The sequence below is a fragment of the Sturnira hondurensis genome, unplaced genomic scaffold, assembly GCF_014824575.4.
Source record: "Sturnira hondurensis isolate 20B ecotype Veracruz unplaced genomic scaffold, ASM1482457v3 Scaffold0013515, whole genome shotgun sequence".
In the NCBI taxonomy this organism is placed as follows: Eukaryota; Metazoa; Chordata; class Mammalia; order Chiroptera; family Phyllostomidae; genus Sturnira; species Sturnira hondurensis.
The window spans coordinates 8,036,085-8,051,026 of NW_028086146.1; the positions used below are offsets into that span (position 1 = coordinate 8,036,085).

General features: G+C 42.5%; 1 protein-coding gene across 2 annotated transcripts in view; it reads right to left on the reverse strand.

Annotated features, from left to right (window-relative positions):
• Nucleotides 1-268: 268 nt before the first annotated feature.
• The window catches only part of AK3 (adenylate kinase 3), a 29,612-nt gene continuing 14,938 nt past the window's right edge, over nucleotides 269-14,942 (reverse strand). Inside the window, exons 2-5 of one of the 2 annotated variants that reach the window (XM_037061771.1) lie at nucleotides 10,095-10,214; nucleotides 8,685-8,857; nucleotides 7,556-7,674; nucleotides 269-1,090 (exon numbers count right to left, since the gene is read on the reverse strand). In XM_037061771.1, coding sequence (XP_036917666.1) covers nucleotides 970-1,090; nucleotides 7,556-7,674; nucleotides 8,685-8,857; nucleotides 10,095-10,214 — 533 coding nt within the window. In that variant the 3' untranslated portion in view covers nucleotides 269-969. The remainder of the gene's footprint in view (nucleotides 1,091-7,555; nucleotides 7,675-8,684; nucleotides 8,858-10,094; nucleotides 10,215-14,942) is intronic. The other variant, XM_037061773.1, reaches the window with a different exon arrangement.

The window sequence follows — 14,942 nt, forward strand, 5'->3', positions numbered from 1 at the left end:
CCTGGCATGTAAATCCTTTCCATCGCCATTACCTGTTTACTAATTATGATTGCTCCTTTTGTCCATACAGTTTTCCCCAGGCAGACCTGATCTATTTCCTAATGAAAAAGCATGCTTACTTTATCTGATGCCATGAGGGGTTTTTTTTCCCTTCTTTAATGTTACTCATCAAGGCAGATCATACATTTTGATCAAAAAGAGAAACTAGCAAGTTGGTCCAAAAGCACATATCTTAACCCAAGTAACATCTGAAAACATAGGCCTTTACATTTTCCTTTGAAAATCTAACTCCAGTCCTTTCACAAGACTTAATGTCAGTTTCTAATTAAATCTTATAGGAAAGCACTTTCTATGCTAATTAATAAACTGAAAATTCTGAGTAACCTGAAGATACATTTAACAACAAAATAAATACAAACATATATGACTAGCTTACAGATTTTTTAGTGTAGAGTCAGCAGTGAATTTGCATCCTTCAATTAATATGTAAATCCAGTTGCTTTTTTTCTGGGATTTTACAGACAGCACCACATAACCATGTACCACAGTGCTAAATGCAGCATTTTGGCATGTCTAAGCAAAACCCTCTCATGAGGTGCTATTCCCAAATGACACGGGTTTTTTTTCTTTTACTTTTCCAGAAAAATAAGGGAATTCTATCAACCACTTACTCTTCTGGACAAAAGTTAGATTACTACCAATTCCTCTAAGCGATTTTCCACAAGTTTCGTTAGAGATCTCTGATGTTTTTGAACTGTGCACCCACAGAAGATAACTGGATAAAACATACTAGGTGATTTCAAAAGATGAGTTTCTGATGCACTTGGCACATCTTTAATTTCCAGAATAAAATCAGTAAAAATAAAACATAATCTTCAAAGAATTCATACATCAGAGTCTCAGGACAAGGAGCATGTAAATGAACAAATGAGGAGCTTCTGCTCATCTTACTAGTTACACGTGCTTTCCTCATGGAGTAACTGGTGCTTTCTGGTTAATCTGTGGAACTTTTGTTTGTAGGAAGGCATATATATGGGGCCAGATCTTGTTGGTTTCGGTTCCAGAGAATGTTTCCAATACTCCTTTTTTCCTAAAGATGGCAAAACAAAAAACACAACTCTTCATCATAAGCTTTTTCAAAGTGATTCTTAAGAGATGATAATGTAGATTTAGGATTCTCAGTAAGTATTAGGTCTGTGTGATCAAGAAACTCACTTGGCTGGGCACTGGAAAACCTGGATTTTACCTTCAGTTGGGTCCTCTGGCTTAGGGAAATGGCTAGTTAAAAAATAATAGCACTTATGGAGTTGGGGGAGGTGAGGGGGAAATGGAGACAACTGTATTTGAACAACGATAAAAATGTGAAAAAATAATATTAGCACTACCCTGGCCAGTATAGCTCAATTGGTTGGAGCATCCTCCCATAATGAGATTGCAGGTCTGATTCCCAGTCAGGGCACATACCTAGGTTATGGTTTCATCCCCAGTCCCAGGTGCATATGATCCCTGGTCCAGGTGTGTATGATCTCAGGTTGGGATGCCTATGGGAAGCAACCAAATGATGCTTCTCTCTTGCATCAATGTTTTTCTCCCTCCCTCCCTTCCTCTGTCTCTAAAAAGCAATGAAAAAATGTCTTTGAGTGAAGATTTTTTATAATATATTTTATTGATTATGCCATTACAGTTGTCCCATTCCTCCCCTTCACTCCCCTCCACCCTGCACACCCCCTCCCACCCACATTCCCCCCCTTTAGTTCATGTCCATGTGTCATAAGTTCTTTAGCTTCCACATTTCCCACACTACTCTTACCCTCCCCATCTATTTTCTTCCCACTGTCTATGCTACTTATTCTCTATACCTTCTCCCTCTCCTCCTCCTCCCACTCCCCTGTTGCTAACCCTCCATGTCATTTCCATTTCTGTGACTCCGCTCCTATTCTAGCCATCTGCTTAATTTGCTTTTGTTTTAGGTGTGATTATTAATAACTGTGAGTTTGCTGTCCTTTCACTGTTCATATTTTTTATCTTCTTTTTCTTAGATAAGTCCCTTTAACATTTCATATAATAAGGGCTTGGTGGTGATAAACTCCTTGAACTTGACCTTATCTGAGAAGCATTTTATCTGTCCTTCCATTCTAAACGAAAGCTTTGCTAGATAGAGCAATCTTGGATGTAGGTCCTTGCCTTTCATGACTTGGGAATAGTTCTTTCCAGTCCCTTCTTGCCTGTAAGGTCTCTTTTGAGAAATCAGCTGACAAGTCTAAAGGGAAGTCCTTTGTAGGTGACTGTCCCCTTATCTCTTGCTGCTTCTAGAATTCTCTCCATTTTAATCCTGGGTAATGTAATTATGATGTGCCTTGGTGTGTTCCTCTTTGGGTCCACCTTCTTTGGGACTTTCTGAGCTTCCTGAGAGTCTGTTTCCTTTGCCAGATTGGGGAAGTTCTACTTTATTATTTGTTCAAATAAGTTTCCCACTTGTTGCTCTTCCTCTTCCCCTACTGGTACCCCTATAATTCAGATGTTGGAACGTTAAAAATGTCCTGGAGGTTCCTAAGCCTCTCATTTTTTCGAATTCTTATTTCTTCATTCTTTTCTGTTTGATTTCCCTCTTTCTTCCTTCTGGTCCACTCCATTGATTTGAGTCAGTTTTCTTTCCATCACTATTGATTCCCTGTGCATTTTCCTTCATTTCACTTACTGTAGTCTTCATTTTTTCACCTAATTTGGGACAGAATCAACCAGTTCTGTGAGCATCCTGATCACCAGTATTTTGAACTGTGCATCTGATAAGTTGGATATCTCCTGGTCGCTTAAAAGTATTGGCTCTGGGGCTTTGATTTGTTCTTGTGTTTGAGCCATAATTTTTTGGTCAGGTCACAACTGTTATGTGTATGAGGGGCAGAGCCTTAGGTGTTCACCAGGGTGGGGCAACCCAGTGGCTGGGTTTGACCCTGTATGTGGGGGCGGGGGCAGAGAGGGAGCAATAGCACTTGCTCTGCTCTGGGATTTTGGTCCCCTCTACTGCTTCCCACAAGCAAATTGGGCCCTTCTAGTGCTGGTTCCCAGGTGGGTGGGCTTGTGTACGTTTTGGGACCCTGTGGGTCTCTCCAACAAACTCTCCTGTGAAGTTGGGAGTCTCTCCTGGCACCTTTTCAATTGGTGGTTTGAGGCTTTAATTCCCAGCACTGGGGCCCTGGGTTGCGCAGTCTGTCTTGCCTATTTTCACCTGCTTTATCTGCATGTGAATGTGCATCTGCGGTCAGCCAACTGCCTTGCGTGCCTCACTGGATCTGCTCATTTGGTCCCCATGACCGGGTCTGTCAGCCACCGCCTTTTCCTGCTGGGATCCCTCTCTGCTGGCCATCGACTCCACCCCTCCTACCAGTCTGGATGAATGGTTGTTGGACTTCTGTACAGTTAACTTTCTGTCTGTTCCGGTTGTGTTTTTGTTTCCAAATCTTTGTTGTCCTTAATTTTGGTTGTGCAAGGAGTCACAGTATTTCCACATATGCCTCCATCTTGGCCAAAGTCCGAGTAAGGATTTTTAAAAATGTAAAATAATAACAATAACAGCATCTATCATCTATTGAGCATGTAATAAGTGCTCTATGTGTAGCAGTTCATTTAATCCTTTCTAAAGTTCAAGTTCCTTATTTAACTGATAAAACGGAGTGTTATAGATGTAAAGTAACAGCCCAAACCAAGGTTTTCAAAAGTAGGGCCTCTAAGACACCAGTACACCCCCCTGGTTTTCTTTGTCTATTACTCGTTTGCATAACAGTTTCCTAACACTTGACTGTGCTTCCCTTTTTTTTACCTAGGTTTATTTTTTTCCTCTACACTACTTGTGAATGTCGGGGGGAAGAGGAATAAATGCATTCTTTTTTACTGTGCTTCTCCTGTACTCCCCAGGCAGTTTTGTCTGACTTGGTATCAGACCAGCAATCAAGGTCTGTTTACTCCAGCTTTCTGGGCAGGTGAAGTGGTGAGAAGAATGAGAATCCTGAGGTTCCTTTTCAAAACACATGGGTTCGCTCCACGTATACTGGCATCCCTCTTGCTTACCCTGCTCCTCCAACCAGCGCACATACACTGGCCTACAGGCTGCACAAGGGCAGCAGAAGAATGCTAGTTAATTCTTTCCAAAAATAAGATCATGCCTCTGCAACCTTGTTACTGAGTTTTCAGAGGTCGAAGCATTCCTTTTTGATACCTCATTTAAATTAAGGCTACCTTAAATAGTTCCCACCATGTTCTTGCTAAGGTGAGGCATTATGCAAATACAGTGTTCTTTTCATATTAGAAGCCCTCCTGTTCCTATCTTCACAGGCATTTCCTAAAGCTTTGGAGAGAACAAGCTTCTAAACAGCTGTAAGCCTCCAGAAGAGGCACTTTAAAATCAAGCTAGCGTCAAAAACGGGTTAATTACTGAGGACACAACCATAAGGCACCTATTTAATCCTAAAGATATACCTTGGATGAACACTTTAACTTTTATGTAATAAAACCTGCTTCAAATATTGGTCCTCTAAAGAGTAAGAGCATCATATTGTTTGTAAACACAGGTCTAATTACACTATAAATGTCCTGCAGCTGAAAGAATTTTAAAAACAATATAGATGTCGGTATTTTAAAATAACAATGCTGACTGTCACTAAGGTTGTTGCAAATACCTCTTTAAATTCTTGGTTCTATGTGCTGCAGTCTGGAAGGAATAGCTTTAAGCAATGACAAGAGGTAAAAAGCCAGAGGCCTAGAAAGACCCCAGGATATCTCCTAGAGACCTGTGCCATAGACTTCTTATCTGCAGGCTTCCCCAACTTCCCCTCCCACATTCTGACAGATTAATCCCTGCTTCCACTGCATTTGGTGATTACCTCCATTAATGGCTTTTCAGTGTTGTCATCAGCCCAACAACAGTGCACTCTCCCTTCTGTTTAATTTTAAGTGAATAACGAACTGCATTTGGGAAACAACATCTTCACCATGGGAAACTGGGTTCCTGAGATTCTGGGGGGACAGTCCCCATTTCCCAGCTTCAAGAATGGGCATGATGAGCCAATCAGTGCCAACTCTAAGACTTGGGTTGGCAAAGAGGCTTTCTTTTCTTCTGGGGCAGCTGACCTGGTACTAGGTAAGTAAGCAAGGTAAGCTGTAGTGTGGAGGCACTGACATAGGGCTGGCCCACCTGTGACTGAAGCCAACACAGCAAAACGGAGCTGAGAGGGGCAAGGCCTGATGACACAGATTGAACACCTGGACCCAGCATCTACCTTTGGACATATAAGTTGCATGACCAATACATTTCCCTTTTTTAAAAAGATGATTTATTTATTTCTTAGAGGGAAAGGGAGTGAGAAAGAGAGGGAGATAAACATCAATGTGTGGTTGCCTTCCATGAGCACCCTACTAAGGACCTGGCCAATGACCCAGGCATGTGCCTTTACTGGGAATCACCAGCCAGAGCAAATTTCCCCTTTGCTTAGACTAGTGTGTATTAGGCTCCTGGTTGGTATAAGCACATTTTATGATAAATAATTGCTTACCCCATTCTCTGCCTCTGTAGACAGAAGTGAGTTTCTTGGGGTTTGGCAGGGACTGAGTCTATCTGTTGGACCAAGAGCCTAGCATAGTCCATAGAGTAAAAATAGCTAACACTGAGTGATTTAACAGTGCCAGGGCTGTTACAAGTCTACATGGATTCTCCCACTTAATTCCCTTAATAACCCTATAAAGTAGGTACTATTTAATGTTGCTGTGATTTTACAAGTGAAATTTGTGGCACAGAGGTTGAATCCCTTGCCCAGGGCCACAGCGCTGACATCTGCAGAGCCAGGCTCATTGCATAAATCATATTGGGTTGGCCAAGAAGTTCATTTAGTTTTTTCCATGAGATGGCTCTAGTCGCGCTTAGTTGTCTTTAACTTCACTTATAACAATTTTGTTAAATTGTATTGTGACAGCTGTCATATTAGCATGTGTTTAAAAATTTTATCAAAACTGGTGAACCTTTGTGTAGCCATTTTAATATTGAAGATGGAAGAAAATAAGCAGCATTTTGGCATATTATGCTTTATTATTTCAAGAAAGGTATAAACACCGTGGAAATGCAAAAATGATTTGTGCAGTGCATGGAGACGGTGCTGTGACTGACTGAATGTGCCAAAAGTGGTTTGCCAAGTTTTGTGCTAGAGATTTCCTGCTGGATGATGCTCCATGGTTGGGTAGACCAGTTGAAGTTGATAGCGATTAAATCAAGACATTAATCGAGAACAACCAACATTCTACCATGCTGTAGATAGCCAACATACTCAAAATATCCAAATCAATAAAGTTATTGGTGAAAATGAAAAATATGTCTTTTATTTTACAGAAAAAACTAAATGGACTTTTTGGCCAATCCAATACAGTGATAGTAACAGCTACTGTGGGAAGTGAATCGCCAACTTTTTAATAATTTTACCCTCCAGAAAGAACTATTCAAACTGTTTCAGACTACTGCTTTAGTTTCACTGCATACTTACCCAATTACTACAACAATAGTAACAGCTGATAATTATAAAGTGCTATGTGTCTAATTCTAAGAATTACACACATTAATTCAAATTTTCAACACTCTGTTCTAACTCCCGTTTTACAGGGGAGAAAACAGGTTAAGGCCAAGTTAATAAATGAGATTTGAACTTGGGCTGACTGGCTCCAGAATCTGCCCTAATCACAATACTGTACTGTCTTGACGCTATATCATTGCTCAGTACGTGAATGAATAAAAGGAAAGGGGTTGTGATCAAATCCTTTGTAAAGAGAGGCAAAGGGTGAGTAAGGAAATTATACTGTTTCTTAGACTGAGTCAAATATTTACTAAGTATAAATCCCATATTTGTTGTGAAATTCCCTGCACAGCAGACAAAACTATGGTAGAATATAAGCTTTAAAACACGATTAGCCAAATAAATGATGTGAGGACTGGTTGCTATTTGAGTCTTCTGTCATATTGAAGCAACTACGGGAATGATTAGGTTGTCCTATGGGGCGTTAGGTCCAGCCCTTCTTCCCTCTGACAGCAGAGTTTGGGTGAGACTGACCCACTCCCAACTCCAGGCGGGCGGGGACCAATCAGCAGAATCTCTCCCAACCCCGGGACTGGTTCAGGCCCAGGGCTACAGCAGTTAGTGCAGGGCATTCTCTCACCACAGTGGCTGGTCCAGTGGGTTCACTCTGCATGATACTGGGGGCTTTTGTTCACTGGGGAAGAGGTGACCTCTATGCCCTTCATGAAAGGGCTGTTCCTGGCAACTGTCTGCAACTATGCAGGCAGCCTGAGGACAAAGCCAATGCAAAGTTGAGAGAATGACAAAACACTGTTCAAACTGAGGGGTGACCTAAGCCCAACCTACCATCTGGACTTCTCTATTACACATGCTAATAAGTGTCCTTTTTATCTAAATCAATTGGAATGGGATTTCTCTTGTTTTAGCATCGCAGCTGTAAAGCACAATCAAAAACTCCTTTAGTGCTTCACCATGCCAGAGAAGTTCTGAAAAGTGACACTCACTGGTAGTATTCCAAGACGGGCTGTGTCTGAGCTTCATAAGCCTTCAGCCTCTTGACAACTGTCTCTGGTCTGTCATCCTCACGCTGAGTGAGGGGCTCTCCAGTCAGATCATCAATGCCCTGAGTGGGAGTTAGAACAACAGGCTGGTATCAAACACCTTATTTTTATAAGCAGTTACATGATTTTTAAACAGGTATCTTCTCCATGCAAGCACCAGGCACACAAATGTGCTTGTAAGTAAATGAGATCAAATCCAAACCCAGACCATTGCAACACAGAGACATGAGAGCCCTGGGATCATTTCAGCAGGGTCAGTCAGTCTCCTTAAGAGTAAAAGGTTTTCTAAGCAGCCTCTAAACACATACTGTGGGCAAATAAGGGGTCCTACAGAAAGTAACCTCACAAGATAACTTTCTAAATTCCTAAGTGGGCAGGTCATAGTGGGCAGTCATGCCCAGGCATATACCTTTTTTATAAAAGATTTCTCTTTGCCTTAAGCAAGCCATGTCCTTTGCGTCTGTGCATCCAGGTTAACACACCTTTGAAATGCCTCTTTTCAGACCCCTCCGAAGCCACCCTCAAGAGAACACATACTCTTGTTAACTATATCCTATAGTCCAATCCCCGCCTTGCTCCCTCCCACCTTCATGTAACTTCCTTATGTTCCCTCCTTAACTCAACATGCATAAAAGAAGCTGCAAACTGCCATTCTAGGGAATATTTTTCTCAGTCTGTTGAAATCTTGCTCCCAGCTATATCACTGTTTGGCTCAAATAAAATTTTATAGAAATTCTCTACAGATTTGGACACATATGTGATTCAGCCACAGACTGGGACTCTAAACTGCAAGCCCTAAACAAACCAATGTGTCGCCATTTCCCCAACTCCTAACGCACTCCCTGGCACGAAGTGCCAGTACATGCTTTTGAAGGAATAACAAACACCTGTTACTCCTGGGGACACCTTCACTAACAAACTGAGTGCAGCAGACAAGAACTACATCAAGTAACCTGAGAATATGACCTGAGGAGTTTGGGTCAGGCAGAACTTCCAAAGTCATAAACTTCTGTCTGTGAGAACGAGAGGACTGGAGACTGCTAAGTGGAAGGCCAGCTTCACAACTACTCACCACATTTTTGGGAGGGTTGAATTCGATGTTGTAGACTCGGCCACTGGCTGGATGAATCCAGCGAGCAGTGAGGCGTTGCTTAATGACTTCAAAGGGCACGTTCAGATTAATCACTAGGTCTATTTGATAAGCTCTATCCAGGGCTTCTGCCTGAGGAAGAGTCCTTGGAAAACCTTTACAAATTAAAAAGCAAAAACAAACAAACAAACAAACAAAAAAGGACAGAGGAAGAGAAAGAAGGAAGAAAGAGAGGGAAGAAGGAAGAGAATTAATTAATGTTGAGCAATTTGAACAGAAGCAGTAGCACCAGCCGAGCTGGTCACAGCTGTAGGGCAACTACGATGGTTACTTTCATGTGTCAACTTGACTGGGACACAGGGTGCCCAGGTATTTGTTCAGGGTACAACATTTTGGGGGGTGTGTCTGTGAGGGTGTTTTTGGATGAGATTAACATTTAAATCAGCAGGCTAATAAAGCAGATTTTCTCCTTAATGTGGATGGACCTCATCTAATCTACGGAAGGTCTGAATATAACGAAAGGGCTGATCCTCCCCTGAATAAGGGAATTCCTCTCGCCTGGGTGCCTTGGAGCTGGGATGTCGGCTTTTTCCTGCCTTCATACTCAAACTGAAACAGCTCTTCCTGGGCCCTGAGCCCACTGGCCTTCAGACTAGAAGTGTACTCTCAGCTCTCCTGGATCCCCAGCTTGCCAGCTCACCCTGAAGATCCTGGGATGTGTCAGCCTCCATAGTCATGTGAGCCCAGGCCTTACAATAAATACTTCTCTCTCTCTCTTCAGAAACTAAAAGGCAACCCATTCTGCCATTCCTCTGCCAGTTTACAGCTGACTGCCAATTCGCCTTCTTTCTTCCTTTCCTGGTAATACTTCCTCTTCATAAAAAATTCTCAAAGGAGGGGAAAGAACTAAAATCACATCTGAAGAACTTAGGAATCATGCAGTTCACTTCCCTATTCCATGCGGACAAAGACGCAGGCAGAGCCCTGACCAGCAGGGGCTCAGTTGGCTGGGCGTCGTCCCACAAAGTGAAAGGTTGCTAGTTTGATTCCTGGTCAGGGAGCATGTCTAGGTTGCAGGTTTATCCCTGGTTGGGGCCCATACTAGAGGCAACTAATTGATGTTTTCTCTCCCTCCCTCTCTTTCTCCCTTCCTTACCCTCTCTCTAAAAACAAAACAAAACATAAAATCTTTAAAATAAACAGAATTAGAAGAAGAAGAAGAGGATGACGACAACGCAGGCAGAGAAGATGACTGGCCCAAGACCTCAGGGTGATTAGTGGCAGAACCCGGGCTCCCTGCCCACCATCTGTGACATCTATAGCCCATGAAAGGCTCATTCTCCTGCCCACACTCATTTTGAGCAGCTGAAATGCTAGTGACAATTCACTTACCATCCAATAGCCAGCTATACTGGGTGAGGTTTTTCAGCTCATGAAAGGCCAGTCGAGTCATCACATCATCTGGAATGAGCTTCCCTTGTTCAATGAAAGTCTTGGCTAACACACCAATTTCTACAGCAGAATGAGGAGGGGAAAGCAAATCAGCGAACCAGTTTTATCCCATTCCAGGCCCCTAGGAAACTGGGTGTCTAAAGACCTCTAGACAGCACACTCATTTGAAAATGCGCATCATCAGCTTTTTCAATAAAAACAGAGGTTACAAAATAACCTATGCCTATTTCAAATTCTCCATTATGGAAAAACATAAATAAGTAGGCAGAAAAATACTGGAAAGCTATCTCTGTGATAGAATTATGTGGGTTTTTTCTACATTTTTGCACTTTTCTATATTTTCTAAATTTTCTATCAGAAAAAAGTATGTAGAATTATGGAAATTAGCTTCTCTGTTTTTTTAAAGATTGTATTTATTTATTTTTAGAGAGAGGGGAAGGGAAGGAGAAAGAGAGGAGGAGAGGCATCAATGTGTGGTTCCCTCTCGTGCTTCCCCAGCTGGGGACTGGCCTGCAACCCCGGCGTGTGCCCTGACTGGGAATGGAACTGGCAGCAACCCTTTGGTGCACAGGCCCGTGCCCAATCCACTGAGCTACACCAGCCAGAGCAAAATGAGTTTCTTTTTAAATAAGAATTTGAAATACTCATGATTTTTAAGTGGGTTGGTTTAAGTGCTATAGACACTTTTCTAATCACTAAAATAGATGCTGCTGTCACAACTCCATTTTTGACCAGATTAACACTATGATTATATTACATTTCTACTAATAAAACACTCCAAAAAAGAATGTATAACCAACTTTAAAATATTACCCAATTATACGCCATTCTTATGCAACAGTATTTTAATTTTCTCATTATTTTTTTCTAAACTATGGATATACATTCAGAATTACAATACCATTGTAAAATGTGTAGATATAGTTTTGTGGTCTTTTCTCTCTTAGTATTATTTTGTAAATAGTTTTCAGGAGGTAGACAGACACACTTCACCTCCTCTCGCAACCACATAAAGAATTAAAATTAAACCTCAAGACAAGTAACACCCAGAACTGTCCGAAATCAAACTGTATGGAAGCCCAACCACCAAGGATGCGAAGAAGCCACATTCATCTAGACCAGTAGGCGGGGCGGAGACGTGGAGACGGGCAGAGAGATGTACAGACATGGTGTGGTGTGGAGAGGTGGCAGTGGTGGTGGTAGAAGGGGCAGTCTCATACTCATGTGTGGTAGATAAAAATCAGGAGGGATACCTTAGGAGCAAGAGATCCCAGCCCCAGGCCAGACCACACAGTCCAGGGTTCTAGGGCCGGGTAGATAAATACCCATAACTTCTGGCTGTAAAAACCAGTGGGGGGTTGGGGCAGCAAAAGAAAGTGCCAGATTCTCAAGAGACTCCACTTAAAGGTCCCACATGGTCTTAAAACATACGCAAACCCACCCACTATGGGATTCAGCACCAGAACAACAGCTGGAAGGGCACCAGTCAAATACGGGGAGTGAGTTAAGTGACTGGAAACAGGGTGAGTGCTGGGCAAACCTCCAGAAGCCAGACAGTAGCACTGTCCCTTTGAGCCCTCCCCTCACACAGAGCCACAGAGCGGTGAAGCAGGTTGCCCCACCCTGGCAATTACCTAAGTCTCTGCCCCACACAATTTACAGGTGCCTTTTCTACAATAGGCTACACTACTGAGACAAGGAATCAAACAGCTCTACTAATACAGAAACAAACAGAGAGAGAATCTTAAAAGCAGCAAGAGAAAAGCAGAGAGTTAGTTACCTACAAAGGAGTTCCCATAAGACTGTCAGCTGATTTCTCAAAAGAATCCTTGCAGGCAAGAAGGGGCTGGAAAGAAGTACTCAAAGTCATTCAGAGCAAGGACCTACAACCTAGAATACTTTATCCAGCAAAGCTATCATTTAGAATGGAGGGGCAGATAAAGTGTTTCCCATATAAGGTAAAAGTAAAGAAGTTCATCATCGCCAAGCCATTATTACATGAAATGTTAAAGGGACTTATTTAACAAAAAGATCAAAACTATGAACATTAAAATGGCTACAAATTCAGCCCTAGCTGGTGTGGCTCAGTGGATTGAGTACCGGCCTACAAACCGAAGGGTCACCGGTTCGATTCCCAGTCAGAGTTGAAGGTTGGTCCCCAACGCGGGGCGTGCAAGAGGCAACCACACAGTGATGTTTCTCTCCCTCTCTCTCTCTCTCAAAAAAAAAGACAAATTCACAACTATCAACAACTGAATCTAAAAAAAACAAACTACACAAACAACTAGAACTGGAACAGAATCATAAATATGAAGATCATTTTGAGTTATCACTTGATAAGGAGAAGAGGGAGAATGGGGGGAAAGGTGCAGGGATTAAGAAGCAAATTGGTAGGTACAAAATAGACAGGGAATGTTAAGAACAGTATAGGAAATGGAGAAGCCAAAGAACTTATATGCATGACCCATGGACATGAACTAAAGGGGGACTAATGGAGGGAAGGGGGAATACCAGACACAAGGGGACAAAGGGGGAAAAACTGGGACAACTGTAATAGCATAATCAATAAAACATATTTTTAAAAATATTTTTCAGTGATTTTTAAAAAAATGTTATTTATTTACTTTTAGAAAGAAGGAAAAGGAGGGGGAAGGGAGAGAAACATCAATGTGTCAGAGATATACCAATCAGTTGCCTCTCACATGCCCCCAACTGGGGATCTAACCCACTAACCAGACATGTGCCCTGACAGGAAACCAAACCAGTGATGCCTCAGTTCTCCAGCTGGTGCCCAATCCACTGAACCACACCACCCAAGGCTATTTTCAGTGATTTTATATAGTCATTTTTTGTAACTGTATTTTATTCCATCAACATATACCCACATTTGATATATAAAAAATACACTCTTACATCAGTGCTCGTGGACATTTAAATTATCTAAATGAGTCTTGGTTTTCCCCTACTGCTACTTTTAAACATTTATTTATTTATTTTTAGAGAGAGAGAGAAAAATCAATGTGTGGTTGCCTCTCGTGCTTCCCCAGCTGGAGACCTGGCCCACAACCCAGGCATGTGCCCTGACTGGGAATGGAACTGGCAACCCTTGGCTTCACAGGCCCGTGCCCAATCCACTGAGCTACACTAGCCAGGGCTACTTTTAAACATTTTAATACTTTCTTTCCCCCCCTACTTTCTATTTCCTTTTTTTCTTCTGAATTAATTCTGTTGGATAAATTCCCAGGAGTCAGATTTTAATCTAAAGGGTCAAAATATATGATTGTTTTCATAATTCTTGGTATGACTTACCATAGACTTTAAAGTAGATTCTTTTTTCTAACATTTGATTTCATTGATTATGCTATTACAGTTGTCTCAATTTTTCCCACTTTGCCCCTCTCCACCCAGCACCCCCAACTCCCTCCGGCAATCCCCACATGAATGTTCACGTCCACAGGTCTTGTATGTAAGTTCTTTGGCTACCCCATTTCCTGTACTATACTTTACACCCCATGGCTATTCTGTAACTACCAATTTGTCTCAGAGACTCCTTACATTATCCTTGTTTTCTTGGATTCTTTTTTCTTCTTGTTGTTTTGATTGGTTGTTTTATGCTTCCAGCTGTTCCAAATCATTGATTTGATTCTTGGCTTCAACCACTCTATGGTTGTTTCCCTGTAAATTGTTCTTTATTTCATTTGGTGTATTCTTTGCTTATGACTGGATGTTCTTCAAGCTGCTGAGGTCCTCACCTAGTTCCTTGAGCATCCGTATAAACAGTGTTTTGAACTCTGCATCTGACAGTTTGCTTTTCTCCATTTTGTTTAGTTCTTCTCTGGAGTTTTGATCTGTTCTTTCATTTGGGCCATGTTTCTTTGTCTCCTTGTTTTGGCAGCATCCCTGTATTTGTTTCTATGTAATAGGCAGAGCTTCTATGACTCCTTATCTTGGTATTGTGGCCTCATGAAATAGGTGTCCCATAGGGTCCAGTGACACAGCCTCCCCTATCACCTCAGCTGGGTACCCAAGGTGTACCCTCCATGTGGGCTGAGTACACCCTTCTCTTCTACTTAAGCTTTGACTGTTGTTGACAATGGTAGGGATTTACCCAGGCCAGTCAGCTGCAAGAACTGGCTGTGACCACTGACCACCAACCTTCACCCTCCGTGGAAGGTCAGCTATGCAGTGGCCCACACCAAGAGAGAAGAACTTACTTCAGCAGGGCTCTGGAGCCCACTGTATCCACTCCTTGAATATGTCTCTTGTGGAGATGGTTGGGGGGTGGCGCTCTGGTGTGGTCTATAGCTGTCCAGTTGGTGTGCAGGCTCTGGGGTTTTCTGAGTGGTGCAGGCCAAGGTCATTCACCTCCTATGTTCTCTCTGGGGCCACTTGGCAGAAGATATAAAGCAATCTGCAGATAGTTGCTACTTGTGCTGGGCTTGGAGGTAGGTACCCAAGTGAGCCCAGGCTATGAACCAAGGCTGGCTGCTGCTAGTGCCAGGCCTAGAGCCACTTAGCAAGAGGTACTGGGGCTGAGGGCTTGCTGAGACTGGCTGTTGCTTGTTTGAGAGGATTTAGAAAGATCTAAAGCAAGAGCCAAGACAAGCCATTCATATGGAGAAGCCCCTGTTAACAGCTTGGGTGGGCCCATTAAGTTAGGCAGGATGGAATCTCAGGGAATCAGGGGTGTGGGGGCAAGCAGTGTGAGCCAGGTGGATGGAGTCTCAAATATGGCACCTGCCTGCAGGCTCTGTGGCTCTGTGAGGGGAGGGCTCAGAAAAGGAATAA